General features: G+C 30.5%; 1 protein-coding gene across 1 annotated transcript; it reads left to right on the plus strand.

The window, feature by feature from the left end:
• The first annotated feature begins 1,010 nt into the window (after positions 1-1,010).
• LOC118032695 (probable LRR receptor-like serine/threonine-protein kinase At1g05700) lies at positions 1,011-14,246 on the plus strand. The gene is given in 14 exon segments (XM_073406610.1): positions 1,011-1,334; positions 6,469-7,009; positions 7,752-8,251; positions 10,177-10,309; positions 10,437-10,508; positions 10,987-11,058; positions 11,146-11,226; positions 11,553-11,698; positions 12,252-12,301; positions 12,303-12,452; positions 12,552-12,678; positions 13,190-13,252; positions 13,336-13,525; positions 13,606-14,246. Coding segments are annotated over 14 exon segments (2,664 nt in total). The 5' UTR covers positions 1,011-1,192; the 3' UTR covers positions 14,003-14,246.
• The last annotated feature ends 859 nt before the right edge of the window (positions 14,247-15,105 follow it).

Below are 15,105 nucleotides of genomic sequence, written 5' to 3' on the forward strand. Positions count from 1 at the left end.
CTGGGGTATGACATTACATGTAATGCGTATTCCGAACAATATAAAAACCACAACACGACCTTAGATTTTATCAGATATTAAAACAATTTAGCTTACCTTAGGTAGGGCGTAGTTGGGGTGCTAATACCTTCCCTTTACGCAACCAGTCTCCGTACCCGATCTCTAAAGACCAGTTAAGGTTCCTAGTAATCAGAATACTAGGTGGCGACTCCCTGTCCATTTTTTCACTTATAGAGACAAGAATTCCTTGTCTCTCCTTTTTTTGTCGGGAATAAATATTCCGATTTTTTTTTCCTTGAGGGTGGACGATCGCCGCGCCGCCGCACACGTGCGACAACCATGTACATTTATAATATTTGCATTATCTTACAAGACTTAATCTATCAAAGTTAAATAATATAAATATTACAAATGATAATATGTCAAAAAACCTTAGAATAATATCCTTGGTTGGGTGGCAGGTTAGGATTTTTGAAACCCGGTCAACCTAACCCAACCTGTATATCTTATACTCATTTTTTCTTTATATATGATATTTTGTAGATTGAACATTTATTTTTATTTTATTTAGAAATGTTTTGGCTCCAAAGATCTTGTTAGCAGACTTCAAATTATATTTTTTTAATGTAACAAATAAGAGCTTATCTCATTGCTAGAGAAAAGAGAGGAGATAACTAGAATTTAATGGTGATATAAGATATAAAAATTAGAATTAATATAGGGATGTTATTGTACTTCCGGTCCATGTTATAGATCTATCTCTAAATATAGATTCATAAAAATTAGCAATATAAACCCAACTTGTAGATATTTGCAATATCTATAATGCTTAACCTGATATCAATATTTTCTGGGATTAAAAAAAAACTAAATGAGTTGGATTTTAAATTTATAAATGCATTATGCTATTTCACCTATCACAAAAAATAAATAAATTATACAAAGACTTTTAAGTCTTGGAGTTGGCTGTACTTGCTGTTGCTGTCCATACAAAGACTTGTTGGCGTTCTCATCACTCACAAACTGCGCAGTACGAATATTCATAATATTTAAATTTGCGCTTCATATTCTCAGATTCCACATTTGCTTGACACTTCAAATTGCATTGTTAGCTCATAAGAACTTCTTTTTTTAAAACTCCCTCACAACGCAAACTAAAATCGCCAGAACAAGACTAAGGACAAGACTAAGGATGGATGGTGGGCAAATACTGCTTTCTTATATAAAAGTAGGGGTTGTCCTCCTTTTGCTCTCTGCTACGTTTCAGAACTCAAAACTTGCTGCCAAAAATACTGCGCAGGATAAAAAAAGAAAGCTTGCTGCAGAAAACCCAGGTACTTCTGCTAGCTTTAAGACTAGATTACTGGTTCATCAAATTGTTGTAATTTGATTTGTGCTAAAGTATGTTTTTCGCTTAGTTTCTCCTAGCCAATTACTCACACCCTGCATGGTAAAAAAAAATATGCTTAAGTTCTAAGTCTATACTAATTATTTGTATTATACATGCAACGCGGATCCATGATTGATTTTTGTTTTTTCCAATTACTTGAAACTTTAAATTTGAGTTGTAAATAAATCTTGGATTTAAATTTCATTTAAAATTAAATTTATTAAGTTAAATTATCAAACATCCTTTACCAGCATCTTCCAAGTTTAAGTTGGGGAGATCATCTTCCAAGTGGCCTATTAGTTTATTTTCGAGAGAGTTGGCCTTGTCTCGGTTAGAAATTAAATAATATAAATCATATTTTGAAACTTCACTTAAAAGCTTAAGTTTTTAGGTTGAATTAGTTTTTTGAAATGATATCAGAGCTTTAATGACTATATAGCTACGAGTTCCAATCTCCTATTTATTTGATAAAAATTAAGCACAAAGTAAAGTGAGTTTATGCAAGTTTCAAGCCCAAAGAGATTTTACTTAAAGATGTATGCTAGAAAATAATATAAATCATATATTAAAACCTCACTTAATAATTTAAGCTTTTAGGTTGAAATAATTCTTTGACAGTCTCTAAATTGCTATTTTAAGCAAGTTCATTTCCTAGAAGTAGCTTTTGCATTAATGTATTAATTATCTATATGACCCATGATTCTCGTGGGTTAGGTTTTTTTTTTGTAAAAAAAAATTTAATATGGAAGCTTTCTAAGCACTTTTTTATATAAAAAAATCCAAATAGTAAACTGAAAATCTTATACATATATTTATTTAAATAAATTAAAAATCAGGCATACTTATTAATAAATAAATAAATAAAATGGTTAACAATAACTAAAGATTAAACCGAAAAAATATCAAGAGATAAATTTGGATTAGTGATGTTACAATATGATCCATGTATCAATCGTGTTAAATAACTTTATTATAGAATAAATTTTTATATTTAATGAAACTAAAATAAAAATAGTCATATATGAAAGTGATTAAAAAAAATTAAAAAAAAATATTATATGTAAGATTATATATATTAGAAAAATCATTATCATTTTATGTGAAAACTAAGTAAGAGTTAAACAATATTTAACTAAAAATTAAATTAAAAAGTTAAGAAATAGATTTGAATGCAAATACCCGATCTGGAGACAGATGTTATAAACTCGCTTTCATTTTGTTATTTAAAAGAAATTTAGTTCTATTTGTCATAGTTGCAATTACAAAGAAAAAAATTAACCACTTCAGTGACAATTTGTTTTTTGGGCTTTATAATTTAGAGTTGTTAATCTATAAAGTCAAAACTAATATAAATATTTTAAAAAAAAAACATTAAAATTTAGAAAAATGATCAAGATCTTATAAATGTAATGAAGTGAATCTGACCTAAAAGAAACACATATTTGATCTGAAAGAGTAATAAAACAAATAAAAAATTCCTAATATATGAAATAAAAAAATATTTACTAATAGTATTGTATGCAACATCCTAACAAATTAAAAATTAATATAGAAATCTCAAATTTACAAGTTTATGTCCATGGGATTTTTTCTTATAGCATTAATTAAAGTATTTTGTTGAGAGTATAATAACAATTATTTTACAAAGTATTTTTTATTTAAAATATATTAAAATAATAATTTTAAAAACTTATTTTTAATATAAAAACAACAAAATAATTTAAAAAATAAAAAAATATTTTATTTAAGACATGGTTTTTAAAAATATTTCCAATCAGCCTCTGAGTACAAGATTGATCCATTTTTGTCAGGTCCACTTTTGTCTCTTCTTAGGAGAGTTAATTCTAAAGGACACTTTAACGGAAATTATGTACATGATTTTTCTTATATCGTAAGAAAGCATTTTGTTTGAAAATATCTTATTTTTTAAAGTAGTTTTTTTATAAAAATATATTCAAATAATTTTTTTTAAAAAATATTTTTAATATTAACATGTCCAAATAATTAAAAATATATAAAAATTAATTTTAAACAAAAAAAATTTATTTTTTTTTAAAACATGGTTTTAAAAATGTTACCAATCAGCCTCTGAATATAGGATTGATCAACTTTTGTCTGTTCCACTTTTGTCTCTTCCTAAGAGAGTTATATGACACTTTAACGGAAATTAATTCCAAAGAACAGTTTAGGTTTCAATCAAGATTGTAAAACTATATATTTTTTTTAATTGATTATATATTGATAATTTTAATAAAATAAATTAAATTGAATTTTATTAATATCTAATAAAGAGAGTCAATAACACTATAATTAATAAAAAATTTAAATAAAACAAGAGAGATAAATAGTATGAATAAAGAAATTAATGACATGAAAAAATAAAATATTTTTAAACAAAAATTTCTAATACAAGAGAGAAATCATTGAATAATAAGAAGTATATAAGAACCTAATGACAATTTAGCTGTTAACACCACTACAAGTCCTAATTGACTCTTTTTTAGGTTGCAAGTGACTCTTTTTAGATTGCAAGCTAGCGTGTCTAAATTAGTAATTAATTAATATTAACTCGATAATAAAATAAACTCCTAAAAAATATATAATGCACTAGAACAAACCAAAATGAAAAATAATTATTCAACAATAAATAAAAAAATAAAATAGGATAATAAAAATAAAATTTTCATGCTAAAATTCCTTCTTGTAGCCCAAATCTATAATTTTCTCTTTTTCTTGGCAGATTTTAGTCATGATTTCAAACATGTTCTTCACTCTCGTCTGAATGAATTGCTAAATCTACCATATATTTATTCAACAATAAAAAAAAGGATAATAATAAAAAAAAAAGTTTTCATGCTAAAATTCTTTCTTGTAACTTGAATCTATAATTTTCTCTCATTCTTAATAGATTTCAAACACTTTGTTCACTCTCGTTTAAATGAATTGCTAAACATACTATATATGATTAGAAAACTTGAAAAATCTAATTTTTAATCCAATTGGAATCATTTTAAAATTCAAAACATGTAACTTCATATATGTATCAAATAGTATATAAAAAATCTAATTTGATATATTTAACAAGATTTATCTGCAACTTTTTAAAATATGTTTGAAAGATATATAGTTTGAAAGATATGTTTAAATTTGGTAAACGAGTCAGCAAATATTTGAAGGCCAAAATCAAGCTTAAATTGGTTTATATTATAAATTTAATAAATTTGTAAAGTCAGATTAAATTTACTGATTTTACATAAATTATATTCAATTTTACTGATTTTTAAATGTTTAGTCTAATTTTACACATTAAACTTATAAAATTGTCGAGCTTCTCAAGTAAACTCGCGTCTTTAATAACAAAGTTTGCAATCATTGTCGTGGGCAAGCAACAAAAGAACACACTCACCTCCCATCTAAGCTGCGGTCAATTCTATTTATTGACAACTGTTGTCAACCAATCTCTACATATTTGTTACGGTGTTCAATGACTGAAAACTTGGAAAGCATCATAAAAAAGACTCCTGAAAGTCTTCGGATCTTGCTCGTAGATATAAAACTCGGGATTGACATGACGAATATTTGATACATGACCTCACCAGCCTGAGTTGAAAGAAAAATAAACAGGAAAAACTTAAATGATTTATGCAAAAAGTTATGGTTGATTTATAACTTCGTGAATCCAGGACAATCAAAATCCAAGTTAAAATTAATTCTGATATCATTTTGATATTTTTAATTTTTTAATTTTTAAAATTGATTAGTTAGATTGATTCTCCTTAACCTAATCCTTATTTCATGTTGATTTTTTTTTTATTAATATAGATGTTCGGGATAGTTTGTGTGCATCACGATAAAATCTCACGAATTTTAAAGTTAATGATCATATAAGTTTTTAATTATTATAAAATTTATGAAATTTAAACCAATAATTTTTTAGATATAGTTGATCAGACATGGATGTATATGCATTTTCCTTCATAGGTAACTTTATATTACAAGTTAATCATTTTGATCTTTTTAATATTTTTTAAAGGTTAATCTAGACTCTTGGCTCAAGATTTATATCATGCTCAGTTTTACAAATACGATCGTGCGGCATAGTGGTACTAGCTATAAGTCAATATAGTAGTACTAGCTAAAATCGCCAACTTTATTAATTTGATTTGTACAAGCATTTTTTTGGCTTAGTTTCTTATGATTTTGTAGCCAACTGCCCAAACCTTGCCTGGTTAAAAACGTAGATTCTATGTGGTTTAGTGTGAACCCTATGCTAATTATTAATTATTTGTGTACAAGCAAAGGGCTCATTAGTTGTTGGTTTTTTTGTTAACAACTCGAAACTCTGAATTAGAGTAAGAAACAAATCAAGAATTTGTTTCATTCAAAATTAAATTTATTAAAACTCTAATGACTTATAACATGAACTTTCATGTATTGAATTTGTTACAAAAAGAAGAAGAAGAGATAAATGCTAAAAGCATATCTCTATGCATGAGACTTGATTTATATAATAAATTTATGTTGTTTAAGGCAAGTTGAGCCCCCTTGGTGCGAATATTTGAGTTGGCATGATTTTGACTTGGTAACGTGTAACGTGATAGAAAGGATAAATATAAAAAAATTAAAGAAACAATTATAAAATAAATTTATTCTTAGAAGAGTTTTGAAGTGAATTTTTAAATTTTTAAATCATAAAGTACAAGAAAATGTATCTTATCTGCCTCCAACATTTTTTCTTCCTGAAATAGTAATTAAATGCTAGTGATTGTTTAATGCCCTAGAAGTATCCTGCTTCCCCATGAAGCATCCAAAAAAAGAAAAAAATTTCTTATAATTAAACTCATGAACGTATGGATCGATTGCTACTACATAAATTTTTTGTTTCAAGTTCTAGGTCTGCATTTTTCTATAATTCCTTGCTCTTATTTTCTGTCCTGATCTTCAAGTTGGTGCGTTGCCTCTTCATGGTTTAATGAATATTTGGCTTATTTAGAAGAAAACAAATGGTTATTAATAACAATATGTTCGAGATAATCAGTCTAATCGTTTGGTTTTCTCTTCTAACCAAAATTCTGAAGGTTTCATCAGCATTGATTGTGGCGCGGAGAAAGATTATCGGGATGGGAAGACTGGAATAACTTACAAAACCGACACAGATTTCATTCGTACGGGCAAGAATAAGGTCGTAGCACCAGGGTATTACTTGACAATTCCTTACTTAGGGGATATGGTGAATAGCTTGAGAACCTTTCCTGAAGGTGAAAGGAATTGTTATACATTGAAACCCAGACAGGGTAAGAACCAAAACTATTACGTCAGAGCTTTCTTCCACTATGGAAACTACGATTCTAAGAATCAAGCTCAAATAATGTTTGATCTGTACATCGGGGTAAACCGTTGGACAACAGTAGGGCTGTATCCGGCGTATTACGAAATTATTCATTATTCAGTAACTGATACCATTTATGTGTGTCTCGTAAATACGGGTTTCGGAGTTCCTTTCATCAATGGATTGGATTTACGGTTCATGAATGATTCCCTGTATAGAAGTATGAATGGATCGTTGATTCCTAGGATGCAAGCTGACCTTGGCGGCAATCCAACCGACAGCTTCATGAGGTGAATTGTCTAAATCATGCATTTTTAACTAAATCATGCATGTGCCATATCATGCATCAGATATGATAAAAATTCTCATCATAGGTACCGTTTATGTAAAATATATATACAATCTTTTGGATAAATATCTATAATTTTACTTTATACCTTAGGGATATTGTCTTTTATTATGGTTTTTAGAATGATTATCATTTCTAGTCATTGAAAGATCGATTTTTTGTTTTTGTATTTCTTGTTTCTCTTCCACTTCTAAACCATGATTTTTTGGAGCTAACTTTCTCAAATGATTATCATTTGTAAAAAATTCTGAAAGTAAATGTAATAGTTTTAATATTAGGCAGCAAGTTGACCAGTCGTTGGCGAGGGATAGCTAGCAAATCTCTTCCATTTTTTAGTGTAACTCCTGCTGATTTGATCTAAAATTAAGTTCGACAAAAACTGAATCTATTCATAAGAAGTATATCTTAATTAATCTTACTACAGCTCATCATTTGTGCCAAATGATATGTGTTTTTTCTTTTGTTTTTTCCCCTTGAGGATGAATAAAATATTTTTAAATTATATACTTTACGTTGATAGATTATTGATCATTAAATGTTTATTGGTTGTTTTTTCTTCTCATATGTAAATAGTTTTTCAATATTGCTTAGAATCAATGAACATCAAGAAACACGAAATTTGGAGAATGAGAATATCACTACATTAGTTAATACTTGCGTTATTGTTTCTCACGTGCATTCAGGTACAAAGATGACGTGTACGATCGCATCTGGCAGCTTAACGTCAACCTCACCGATTCAGTTTCAAATATTAGCACCGAAGCAATTACAAATATTGATATCCAGGGCAGTGATAATCCCTGCCGTCTACCAGTCGAAGTCTTGAAAACAGCGGTTCAGCCTCGAAATAGCCTTAATTCATTGAGCTACAACTATACAATAGGGTATCTCGAGAATGTCACACCTGAATTTCTTGTCTTCTTTCACTTTGCTGAAATCGAGCAGATTGCACTAGGCGAAAGACGAGAATTCACCATTACTTTGAATGACTTGGAGTATGGGCCCTTTACCCTTGAATACTTGAAGCCATTGACCATACGTTCAAATTTATCACGAGCTCAAGAATCTCAAGTTAGGTTTTCTATTAATGCAACGTTGCGGTCTGACCTTCTTCCTATCCTAAATGCCTTTGAGATCTTCGAACTACGGTCACTTCCTTATTCACCGACAAACCAAGCAGACGGTATGTTTTCTATTTCAATTCTATTGAATGCTATAGGCTTTGGTGCCAGAATGCTATAATAATCGTCATTAAAGAATTGCTAGACTACTGGATTGAAGGATTTTTACGTTTTGATCCCTCTGATCCCTCGAGCCAGGGCCTGATTAATGGCAAATTACTTGGTGATTAATTGTCTTACTGGCACAACGAGGGCTGGCCTTGTCTTTTCCTTTCTTTGTTTTTGTTTTTTTTTTTTTTTTAAAGAGGTTTCCTCCATTGTGATTTTAAAAAGTTATAAGATGAAGTTTTTTCTTAACTTAATGATGCAGACGGAAATTGAAAACAACAACTAAACAAAGAACATAAAATTTATTTATGGGCGAAAAGGGGCTACAAATATAAACCTTAAATTCACAAGTCTATTCCCTAAAAATATTAATAATAAAGTTTATGTTTTTAGAAGGTTTATAATTAAGCCTTAAATAGATTAGAAACTTTACCCTATCTAGGAAACAAAAATAAAAATCCAAAATTACAAAGAAAAGAAACATCAATTTCAAAAACAACATGAAATCCAAAAATAAAAAAGAAAAATCATAAAAACTGGTAAAACCATGGTCATGGGGTGAGATTTGTGAAATTTAAAGATCTGATGATCCACATAGCAACACATAGACAACTTTAAAGGAAAAATAACTTTTGGAATATCTTGTAAAAATTTAATCGTGATTCAATGGTCGGATTAAAAATTATAGTTCTTTTGATTTGTTATTCTGGTCTGACACAATTAGATCTCTTATTGGACCTGAATTTGTCTCAATAGTCTATAAATACATCTTTTAGGCTATCCATATAATCTATGTAGGGCAGATCCTTATCTAATAATGATAGACCTACACCTGACTGCATGCTCAACTCACCCGTTATTGTAGGTCTGGTAACATCATTTAGTTTTTAAAAAAGATTTTTTAGTGGAGTTTATATAAAACTATAATAGGTGTTGATTAACTAAACACTTTCAAATCTATGATTGAAACAAAACATAGAAAGCACCACACTATACCATAAAAATAAAAGCAGCCTAAAACTCCTATATTACTAAAGAATACAAACCACTTATGTTAATTGACTACCATATTAAAGTTCATATGAGTTTATTTAAGACCTTTTTGTATCCACATGTTACGGAGTTAGGTTCTCCAAAGTTATTCAACCTAAATTCTCTATCTTCCAAAAAACAAATCTTGGATATTTTATGCTTATTCTTGATCAAGATTATATAGTGATTTATTGAAATCATCAAATAATTTAAATTTCTAAAGTGGTTTTTGATATGGCATGAAAGTTTCAATGATCAATGGTTGATTTTGAATATCATTATTTTGATTCTTTTAATTAAATTAAAAAATAAATTAGCACATAATAACTTTGCAAATTTTAAGAAAGACTTTTAATGTTATAGAACAATTTTTTTATATATAATAATCGGTGAATTTATTAAAACACATTCTAGCTAGCCATTTAGAGGATGGTTATCTTGAATACCTAAAAATAAAAGATCTATGAACAAAATAATGTTCGACTACATCAAAAACATTCGGCAACCTCTTTTTGGAGTTTGTCCAATAAGATCCTAGCTAACATGTTTTAGTCTGTTGAAAAGAATATTTGCACGAACTTTATAGATACCAACTGTTCTATAATCTGAAAATTCAATTGGAATCTTATAAAATCATACAAATGATAAAGCCTAATGGCTAATTGAGTTATATATATATATATATATATATATATGTATATATATTCATCATAAAAAATTATTCTTGTCACAAAAAGGCGGGCTCGAGATTTTTTTGATGTAGAGGCCTTTACCTAGTATATAGCGATTCTCTCTTATAAATCTAAAGCTATGCACTTCTCACTCTTTTTAACCTAAATTATCATAGTTGATGCAATCATGGCCATCAAGAAAGCATACACAATAAATCGAGATGACTGGCAAGGAGATCCATGTTTGCCACTTACTACGTGGTTTGGTTTGCAATGCAACTATGATAATCCTCCAAGGATCATCTCGTTGTGAGTTCCCTCTTAAATTCTGTATAATTATTGGAATATTTTCTGGAAGTTATTTGTAAAGAACATCCACTTAGATATGACATTCAGTATCTCAATGTCTTACTCTTTTACAATTAACTGTGAGCAGGAATCTAAGTTCAAGTCAATTATCAGGGAAAATAGATGTTTCACTCTTGAGCCTCACAGCAATCAAATCCTTGTAAGTGTTACTAACCAAGTTGTAACAGGTTTTAATACTAATAAACTACCCTGGCAATGGCTAATAGATATCTAGCACTGGAATGACAGTCAGTGCTAAAATTTCTTACCAACTTCAGAGACATTCATCATTCTATTTAAAGAGAACTATTGTTTATTGGTTCGAGACCCTTGAAATTAGAGGGCACCCTAGTCCTGTGATGAGACATTGTCTTATAGAAGTTTGAAGGTGGTGTATAGAGCGCTCATGCATCTTATAAGCTTGAGGCATAACCTTTCTCCCTATATGCATCTTTTCTTGACAAAATCCTACAAGCCAACGATTTGGATTTTGTCTCCACCAAGGTTCTAAAAATGGGTGTCCATACTTCATATTAGTGGAGGAAAAGCCTCTATTTTTTCCCAACTATTGCATACTCTTGTCATCTATTTCTTTACAAAATGTGATTGTTTGTTATTTTTTTCACATTTTCTTTCAGGGATTTATCAAACAACGAATTGATAGGGACAGTGCCAGAAGCTTTTGCGCAGCTGCCAAATCTTACTATCCTGTAAGTTAACATGCTCTGGTATTTCCCACAAGAAGTTTTTACAAAGATTACCATGGTGCATAGTGACTTTGTTTTTCCTATTTGCAGAGATTTGAGTGAGAACAAACTCACAGGTGCTGTTCCCCATAGTCTCAAGGAAAAGTCTAACAGTGGACAGTTGCAGCTAAGGTTTGGTTATCATCTTCAATGATTACAACTTATCTGCATGTTAATTAAACAATCATTCTACTCTTGTTCTTCTCTAACCTTTCTTCTTACATATGAAGTGAACATTGTTTTAATTTTTCATAAATTGAAATTAAAAGTTAAGGAACAAAGAGGAGTCGGAAGATAGATTATACAAATCCATTTTCTTGGCATGTTAGTATGAGTTTAAGGAATTAAGTAACTGATACAATTCTTCGGTATATTTCACAGTGATCTTGCTAACTTTCTAAAGCTAACCATGATCATTGATTCTTAGTTACATCTGACACTATTTTACTTAATGCAAGATTGGATGGAAATCTGGATTTATGTAAGATGGATACTTGTAAAAAGAAGCAGCGAAGTTTTCCTGTTCTAGTGATTGCATCTGTCATATCAGTTTCGGTGCTCCTCCTTCTTAGCATTATAACTATCTTCTGGAGGTTGAAAAGAGGTGAATTCCTTCTTTTTCACTTATCTTCTTTGTATATATTATTTCCTCTCTTTTGAGTGGTGTTAACTAAATCCTAGAATAACATAGGGTAATTTTGGCTTAAAAGATGCTTTGTGTTTTTTGTGAAATCATTGATATCATAAACTGTTTTTAACTTAAAAGCCTAGTAGAATGTTATTCTATGAGTCTATCTTATATTTAATCACTTCAGTTTTTCATTCATTTTGAATATATATATATATCGTTCATATTATGTGCACCCAACATCTTTTATATTACCTATCATATGATAATTCTAAATCTGGATACCACCCTTAATACCTCATTTCTTTCCTACAACTTAGCAAATGAGAATACAATTTCAGCTTGAGATTATTAACCAATAACATAGTTTTTACACGTAAATATGATGACATATATAGTTTAATAGTTTAGTATCTCTGTTAATATATTGGAATATTTATCGCTTTATATATATATATATATATAAAGCAAAATTTTCCTTTGCAGGGAGATTGAATGTGTCATTATCTTCCTCAGTGGACTTATCCAGAAAAAGAATTGTCACTGAAATCAAAGAATCAACCATTTACATACATTGAAAATAGTTAGCATTACCAATAATTTCCAAACCATTATTGGAGAAGGAGGATTTGGAAAAGTATATCTTGGCAACCTGAAAGATGGCTACCAAGTTGCTGTCAAGTTGTTATCTCAATCCTCAAGGCAAGGTTATAAAGAATTTCTAGCAGAGGTAACAAATTAGTTAGCTTTCTCCTTTCCTGTAGAGGACATGAGAGGAGCACTAAATATTTTTCTTTCAGCTATGATAGAGTAATGTTTCTAAATGCAGGTCCAACTATTGATGATTGTTCATCACAGAAACTTGGTGTCCCTCGTTGGTTACTGTAATGAGCATGAAAATATGGCACTTGTTTATGAATACATGGCAAATGGGAACTTGAAGGAGCAATTGTTAGGTATTTATAGAATTACTCTCAGAAACATATAATTCTTCATTTTTTTTGGACACAAACTAGCTTATAGATAGAACTCTCACTCATATTTGTATGAATTTATCATTATTAGAGTATAATATAAATCATATCTTGAAATTTTACCTAGTAGCTTAAGCTTTTAGGTTGAAATGCTTCTTTAATATGGTATCAGAGCTTTTATAACCAAGTGGTCACGAGTTCAAATCTCACCACTCCTATTCTATTTGATAAAAATTAAGCACAAGATAATATGAGCATATACAAGTTTTAAGTTTAAAGGACTTTCACTTCAGAGAATGTTAAAAAGTAATTTAAATTATATTTTTGGACCTTACCCAATAGTTTAAACTTTTAGCTAGGTTAAAATGATTCTTTGACAGTCATCCAATACTGATGAACTTATATATGTAATGAAACATAATTCATGTTGGATTCATCACATTGCAAAGTTTATTGTTTAATTTATGATATTATTATGTTTTTGTGGCTGCAGAAAATAGCACAAATATGTTGAGTTGGAGGGAAAGGCTGCAAATTGCAGTAGACTCAGCACATGGTCTAACTCTAGTCCTGAGTAATTTTTTCTTCATTTTTGTTCTGCAAACTTTGTTGGATTAACTAGCATTATCGAACTCGCAGGTTTGGAATATCTGCATAATGGTTGCAGGCCGCCAATAGTCCATAGAGATTTGAAATCATCCAACATCTTATTAACTGAAAACCTTCAAGCCAAGATTGCTGATTTTGGGTTGTCCAAAGCCTTCGCAAACGAAGGAGACTCACATGTCATAACTGATGCTGCAGGCACACCCGGATACATTGATCCTGAGTACGTATTCAAAATTAAAGTTAATCTTCTCTCACAGTGTTTGTTCTCCTAGCATAATTATCATTATATTCTGTATGCAGATTTCAAGAAACAGGAAACTTAAATAAGAAAAGTGATGTTTACAGCTTCGGTATTCTTCTATGTGAGCTAATAACTGGTCAACCACCTATTATAAGGGGCCCTAAGGGCAACACTCACATACTTCAATGGGTGAGTCCTCTAATTGAAAGAGGGGATATCCAGAGCATTATCGATCCAAGGCTGCAAGGTGTATTCAACACTAACTGTGCTTGGAAAATTCTGGAGATAGCATTGTCCTGTGTGCCCCCGACTTCAATACAAAGGCCAGACATGAGTGATATTTTGGGAGAGCTAAAGGAATGTCTAGCCATGGAGATGTCATCTGAAATGAGCATGCCCGATTCCGTTGAAATGAGCTTGGTGCTTGGCACAGATATAGCTCCAAATCTTAGGTAGTTCATAAACAATAACGGTTTGTTTGTTGTTAAAACCACTATGGATATAACTGAATTATATAGATACATAAAAACGTATTGTAGTATAAATTTTCCCTCAACATCCTTCCTTATACCTATCTCTAGACAAGTCCTAGCAAAGCTTCTAATTTGCAAAAATCTTCACATTTCAAAACCTTTGTAAGAATATGTGCAACTTGATTAATAAGCTTCACGTAACTCAATCACACCTCTTTTTTTTCTTATGCACTCTCTAATGAAGGGATATTTGTTGTTGACATGCTCATTTCTCTTATAAAATAGTGTGTTTTTCCCCAAAATAATTGTAGACTTATTATCAACAAAAATCTCTATGTTTTTTTTGTCTTGACACGTGCATTATCTCTAAAATTCTCATTAATTGCACAAATATAAAAAAATCATTGCCACGCATTATGCCTCACAAGCAGAAAGACTCAAGAAAACAATGTCACATAACCATTAAACTACTCCTAGCTAACAAATCAACCACCACAACCCATACCAGCCATTGATGACCAGCCTTTTCTTCCCTCTAAATCCATCATTAGTGTTGTAACCCATTTTTGGGTCCCTACAAAAATAATAAATCAATTTAAAAATAATAAAAAAAAAATATCGGCTGGTTACTGTTCATCTTCTTCCCCGAAAAAACTGCCCGAGTGGCTGGTTTCCAGGCGCATTTTCCGGCTCGTGTGGCCCCCAAATCTGACAAACCATGCACCAACATGTCCACCTAAAACCTCTCTATCCCCTAGCATTGTCCGCTCGAGCCTATAAACACCAAAACAGCTCCGTTGAGTGGCTCAAAGTGGCCACCTCGGGCAGTTCACAGCCTTGAGCTGCCAAATTTGGCAGCTCGAGGTGAACACTTTGAGCCAACGGTTGAGATGCTTCCCAACTGAATCAAGGGCTGAAATTTTTCCCCAATGTAGACAAGATTGCCCTTTTCCACAGCCTATAAATAGAGTCGGATTTGATGATCTGAGGGTTGAAAAATTCGGGTCCAAAGTCAGCCAAAAACCAGTATTTTCACCAAATTTCTGCAGATTTTTCTTCTTCTTTCTCCCTTCCTCTGCAACAGGA

Source organism: Populus alba, chromosome 19 (assembly GCF_005239225.2).
Source record: "Populus alba chromosome 19, ASM523922v2, whole genome shotgun sequence".
Taxonomy (NCBI): domain Eukaryota; kingdom Viridiplantae; phylum Streptophyta; class Magnoliopsida; order Malpighiales; family Salicaceae; genus Populus; species Populus alba.